This window comes from Theobroma umbraticum, unplaced genomic scaffold, assembly GCF_002168275.2.
Source record: "Theobroma umbraticum cultivar Fairchild unplaced genomic scaffold, ASM216827v3 scaffold_20.0, whole genome shotgun sequence".
NCBI classification, from domain to species: domain Eukaryota; kingdom Viridiplantae; phylum Streptophyta; class Magnoliopsida; order Malvales; family Malvaceae; genus Theobroma; species Theobroma umbraticum.
The window spans coordinates 1,215,655-1,221,654 of NW_018397266.1; the positions used below are offsets into that span (position 1 = coordinate 1,215,655).

The 6,000-nt window shown below is 35.2% G+C and overlaps 2 protein-coding genes across 2 annotated transcripts in view; one reads left to right on the top strand and one right to left on the bottom strand.

The window, feature by feature from the left end:
* Positions 1-847: 847 nt before the first annotated feature.
* On the bottom strand, positions 848-2,925 carry LOC110423311 (uncharacterized). The gene is made up of 3 exons (XM_021437498.2): positions 2,807-2,925; positions 1,915-2,450; positions 848-1,685 (listed from the first exon to the last, which is right to left on the bottom strand). The coding sequence occupies exons 2-3, from the start codon at positions 2,338-2,340 to the stop codon at positions 1,266-1,268; spliced, it is 846 nt and encodes a 281-aa protein (XP_021293173.1). The 5' UTR covers positions 2,341-2,450; positions 2,807-2,925; the 3' UTR covers positions 848-1,265.
* A 196-nt stretch (positions 2,926-3,121) lies between these two features.
* The window catches only part of LOC110423643 (ADP-ribosylation factor GTPase-activating protein AGD4-like), a 16,211-nt gene continuing 13,332 nt past the window's right edge, over positions 3,122-6,000 (top strand). The window contains exons 1-3 of the mRNA XM_021437931.1: positions 3,122-3,355; positions 3,789-3,865; positions 4,556-4,656. Coding sequence (XP_021293606.1) covers positions 3,308-3,355; positions 3,789-3,865; positions 4,556-4,656 — 226 coding nt within the window. The 5' untranslated portion in view covers positions 3,122-3,307. The remainder of the gene's footprint in view (positions 3,356-3,788; positions 3,866-4,555; positions 4,657-6,000) is intronic.

A 6,000-nucleotide genomic window follows, 5' to 3' on the forward strand; every position in this document is an offset into this window, starting at 1 on the left:
TCAAATTTTAAACCATCTGAATACTTACTTCTTTGTAAGAGTCAAACAAATCGTGTATCCTTAAAATGGTTTTAACTTTGACAATAGGGCATTTGAATAAAACAATTTGTCCAATATATATCAGATATAAGATACTAGCTACGTGTATCACATGTAGGCTGAGGTCACAATGCTGCAGGCTCCCAGATGTTGTTAGACATGATCATAATTCATAAGTGTTTTTTTTTTCTAATTAATTAAGGTTAGTTAAACTCTTGCTGACCTGACACTTATAAGCTAATAAAGTTACAAAAGAACTTGTCACTTACATGAGTAACTTCAAACATTTCATTACAGCGTTAGGAAAAATTACCAATGACTAGCATAAATTGGGAACAATTAACAGTATGCCATCATGGTTATGTGCGGCTATTCATCAAATTGTTGACATCACCAAACAAAGCATTTCTATTAAACTTAAAAATGGTATCACAAAACCCTACAAGTTACCCAAATTTCCAAAGAATGATCAAACCAAAAGTAAGATAAAAGCTTCTGTGGACATAATAATTATCATTCAACTGCAATTATTTGCAGATTTAAATGCACTCAACTGGAAGGATATTGCTCAACCAAAACGCACAATAACCTTTCACCTAAGCAGCATCACAAAGTGTAGATCCCCACTGTACATAGTCCATGTATTATTCCTAAACCGTAAATCAAATTACAGTTTCTGTAATAATGTTACAGTAAGTTTTAGGTGCAAGTCATTGGTGTCCTTCAAAAAGTCGTAAACTCTGCTTCATCTAAAATATTACAGGCAACATTTTCATGAATAATAAAAGAGAACGAAAAGGGAAAAATTACTAATTCTTTGCCAACAGGGCAAAATTACAACTAATTTTCATTGAATCTTTACAATTTAAAACAGGATTTAGCAACATGAAAGGCCAGATCTTACAAACTGATACTTGAAAGAGGCTTGTTCAAAAAGAAAAGTTACACGTAATCACTTACATATCATTGTATGGAGTCAGCTAATAGTACGAAAGAAAAAAAAAAAAACCCAAAATACCTAGCATGCTGGTAAGCTGTACACTTTATAAACAATGATAGGCCAATGTAATAAGGTGCACCTAACAGTCTGTCACCACAGCAAAGATCTACTTAAAATGTCCTTTGGCAACTGTGGCACGATATATAATCAAGAAGATCAGGATTTGCCTTGGAGTTCATGTTTATTTCACAATATGAATAGTTATTAACATGCCTTCTGTTCTTATTCAATCAAGTAGCACTGCTACCTTATCCCTAAGTGTGCTCTTCTTCTTCATCAAAGGGGCTGTTTCTTCTTTAACATCATTCTGACTTCCCTTTCCTAATTTGTTGGCAAATGCCAGATCCTTCGTAATAAATTCAGTCCTCTTCTCCTCTGCAGTTTTATTTAATAAAGGACCTAAAAACAGATGCAGCATGTCCTGAGCAGGATCTCCTGTTCTGCTGGTATTGATGAAATGTTTTTCACTTGTCAGACTTTGAGTTGAATCATAAGTTGTTTCATGAGCAGGTACTCTTTGGTTATCATCAATAAGAGAACTTTCTGACTTGGTTTTGGAAGAAGCGGTGGTTGACAATGGCCTTCCAAATTCACATTCCCTAATTGATAATTCTTGCAGCTCTACGCCCTTATCAGCTTTGACATACTGTACATAAATTTTTGCAAATTGAGATATTTAATGCAATTTTTACACAAGTAAAATTTCTATTCATTTTAGTAGTGGTTGTACGAACCGATTCACTGCTTGATTACTCAAATCATTCTCCTAGACCAATACTCATGTTATGAACACACAATTGTATCAAAATTTAAAGACAAGAAGAAATACAATCATCAAACTTTTTTTCCTCCTTAAAAAATAGCAATAAGCTCACCTCCTTGGCAATGCTCAACAAATCTTCTGGAGTCAGTTCCATGTCATCATCAGATGGAGATAGGATTTTACTATCCTTGCCACTTCTCAACCTACCACTCATTGCTTTTCTTTTTCGCTGAAGAGAAGACTCCCGAACTTGTTTTTCCTGAAGCCCAGTACTCATTTTCTTGTGTGAACCAGTTTCAACATCACATGTTTTATCTTGTTGACTAATTTTCCTTTTCCTCTTCTTGGTTTCACCTTTTTCACTAGGCAAGACAGCTTTTATAGACTGTTTTTTGGGCTTAGAATTGCCAGAGACAAGCCCACCCCCATCCTCTTGGATGCCACCGCTTTTATCTCCTCCGTCCGGCTTACTTGCTTTACCCTGCATCCACAGCGGCAACCGCCGTCTAGTCCCCTCACCAGCACCAACTTCAGCCATTTATTTTTCTTCCTTATTACACGTTAACAAACCGCTTCAAAAAACTTCCAAACCCGAAGCTCCACTTGCCATACAAGAAGAACGAGTAAAGCAACAAAACGAACACTACCCTACAACAACAAAAGTGGAACAAATTTTAGTAACATTTCCATGACAGCAATGATCATTTTAACAATTGAGAACAGTGAGACAGTGGATCATAAAAGAATTAGACACCAATTAAAATGTTAAAAAATTACTCCAAAACTCAAATAAGAATCAATTTATCTTTAACGAAGATTCAAATTCCATTCAATGCAATTCAATTCCATTCTTTTTCTTTTTTCTTCCTACATTTAAACCAAAAACTGAATTCATTCACGACCATAATCAAGAATCACAGCAATTCTTACAATGAAAGTGACAGTAAAACGTGAATAACCAAAAAAAAAAGGAAAATTGATACTGTTTAAGGGCTTTTTCGTACCTTAGCCCCACCGTGGACAACACCCACAATCAACCCACTCCATCTACCCGTCCAGAATTCGAGCAGCAAAGAGTTTTCCTTTTGGTTTTTCCTTTTCTTCCGCGTTATGGAAGATTTCGAACACGACATTAATTAATTTGTAATTTTTTTTTAAGCTCACAGGTGTCCAACGGTCGGGTAATTCAGCAGGCCCTTAGGCCCAATCCAATTTAGGCCCTGTTTGTATTTACTATTAGGTTTGGGTTTTTAGGCCCAAACCTACGCATACCCATATCCCCCCCCCCGTGCAAACACATGAAATCCAGCTCAGTTGGTATCAATTATTAGCAGTTAGCATAGATTTTCAGTTCGTGGCGGTCCACCAAAATTTCTCATTGAACAGCTACAAGCATTTCCATTCCAGCATTTTCATTCTGGATCCGAGACACAGACCCTGAGATTTTTCAGTGTTGAAATTCGAAAAATAAATATACATAAAAAGAAAAAAGAAGCTAATTATCAATGGCGGCCTTTATCAAGCTAGAAGATTCCCCTATGTTTCAAAAGCAGGTAACTCAAAAAAGTTCTCCACATTTTCGTTATTACTCATTTGTGATTCCAGAATTATATTTATATTTTTATTTCTTTTAATTTCCTAGCCAATCAATCGCTGCATAATTATTCTTTTTGAATCGGATTGTGATACAAATTCTAACCGTTTTAGTTAAATGAAAATCTGTTTCAATTGATTTTTTTTTAACTGAATAATCAAAATTCGATTAAATCCGTTGTTTGGATCCGCCGTGGTTTTGTTTTTTTGGTTGAATCTGTGGTAATTAGCAGTTGTTTATTCCATTTTTTATTTCTGAAAAAAATAGTGTTGGTCAAATAATGGTTTATTTTTATTTTGCCATATATGAATAGACTTCATGATTTCATTAGCATTATTTTTTTTTGAATTATGAAAAAAAAATTGGTTCTAATATGTTTGTTAATTGAACAGCTATGTTCTTTAGAGTTCACTGCTGATGAGGTGAAAGACCGCTGTCAAAGACTATACAAAGGAAGTAAGAAGTTTATGTATGTATCTCTCTCTCTCTCTCTCTCTCTCTCTCTCTCTGTATGTACACACACACACACATACACACACACATATAGATATACATATACATATACATATACATATACATATATTTGCTAAAACTTTTACTTGTAGCATTGGATTTGCTTTATCAATCTGTTAGAAATGCTTGGATTTAATTCTTGTCAATCATAATTTATCTAGGGTATGTTTTTCATGCTAGCAAGTTTTTCTTATAATATACAGAATTTGTATCTTTTTCACTCTTAGTACTAGTTTGTTACCTCTGATTACTATTTCTCTTGCCTCTTCCGAATTATACTACCTGACAAATATTCTAGGTGCCCTGAATTCTATATTGAAAAACAGCAGTTTTGTATGGGTTCAAAATTTGGCCTCTAATGCGAATTTATCTTTTTTATGGTTACCTTCCTTCCCTTAACATCGGACTTCCAGTTTGTCCTCTCTCCCCTCTATTGTATTATTTGTGCTACAATAATAATGAGGACATGATTAACTTTATTGCTGACAACCCCAAAAAAAAGGGAAAAAAAGGCTCACATCAGCAATTTAAGTTGTAACAATACAAAAAAAATTAGCTAAGATTTCTCTCTCTGTTTCTGTGTATGTTTATATGTGTATACATTTATTCATTTCTTTATTTTGCCCTATCTCTATTTCTTTTGCAGGGCAGCTCTTGGAGAAGCATATAATGGAGAAACCAGCTTCGCTGATTCTTTAGAAGCATTTGGTGGTGGACAAGATGATCCTATTAGTGTCTCTATAGGAGGTAGTCAATGTGTCTTCATACTCAAACTTTTAAACTACAAAACCCTGTCAGCTCCGTTGTTTTGTACAAATGAATCTTAATGATTTTGATTGGGTTTAAAGCTTTCATTCTAGTGTTACAAGTTTTGTCATTTACTGGATCATGAACACAGATGTGCATTTGACTCTGCACTGTGTGTGGTTTTTACTGCTTAGTGACTTCTGACAAGTAAATTTCTGTGCTCAATCAATGGCAGAAAGCCAAAAACTATTAGACAAATTTGCTTTTTGGGTTTTTGCATATCAAATTCTATTGAAAAGCGATTTCTTTTTCATTGTTTGATTTACAGTTGAAGCCCTTATGTTCATCTTGCTAGAGTATAATGTACTTAGAATATAAAGGAAAGAAGTGTTAGGAGATTCCATTGGGTGGCAAATGAAGTTAGTTTTCAGATCACTTGGTGAATAGTTAGAAGTATGCGCTGTCATTCATAGTGCTAGATATAGTGAAGCAGCATATTGGACCTTTCTCACTTTAAAAGGAGAGGTCTTGGGTCTAAAAAAGATGGGGGGATGAATGGATACATCTACCCCTCCCGCTTACCGTAAAATATTCTTCTTCATTGAAAGATGTCCCCCCACATTCCAGAGTTAAAAGTTAGGTGAGTAAATTGAGGTTTTAGACTTTTAGGAAAATGATTTTAATAATTTCTTAGGGAGAGGGAGGCCTTTGGAGGAGTGTGACTGGTGTAAAATATGTTGAAGGAAGACATATAGCAGTGAGGCTGAATTATATGGGACAGCACAATGGAAATGAGAAGCTTCTGTAAAGTTAGCTTTTCTATCTGGTTCAGATGCATGTATGTAGAATGCTTAGTTTCTAGAGGATGGTGTTGAAATCTATTATACCATTATGAATGACGAATGAAGCTTGTGTTCTTACTTTGTTTGGTTTAGCTGTGGAAGGAAGCTATCTGTTAGTTGGGCTAGAGGATTTGAGTTCCCTGTGACCTGACTAACCTCGGACTCATGGAAACTTCCCAAAGTTGAACCAGGAATATTCTCTGTTAGGCCCTATGACAATGTGCTGATGGTGGTGCTAGTAAAATATTTTCCTCAATGAGTGCCTGGAGTATCATGGTGTCCCTTAAGATATTTGTTTGGAAGCTGGTTGGAATGATATTTTTGGGGATTTTAATTCAATAGAGATGGCATACGGTATGTGGGCCTTTTTCTGAAAACAAGATGGATGAAACTGGTCCATGTTTTATTATTTCATTGTTTGGCTGCTGGAAAGAGATGGTCTGTATTTTTTTTCTTCTCTTTATTCTGGCTGGCCTACATCTCATCTGGTGGTTGAGTTGTC

Bases quoted from the DNA above. Each gene is read 5' to 3' on its own strand.
- LOC110423311 (XM_021437498.2), bottom strand. From the start codon at position 2,340: ATGGCTGAAGTTGGTGCTGGTGAGGGGACTAGACGGCGGTTGCCGCTG. The intron at 1,686-1,914 runs GTGAGCTTATTG...ATTTATGTACAG, and splicing joins TGTTGAGCATTGCCAAGGAG to TATGTCAAAGCTGATAAGGG.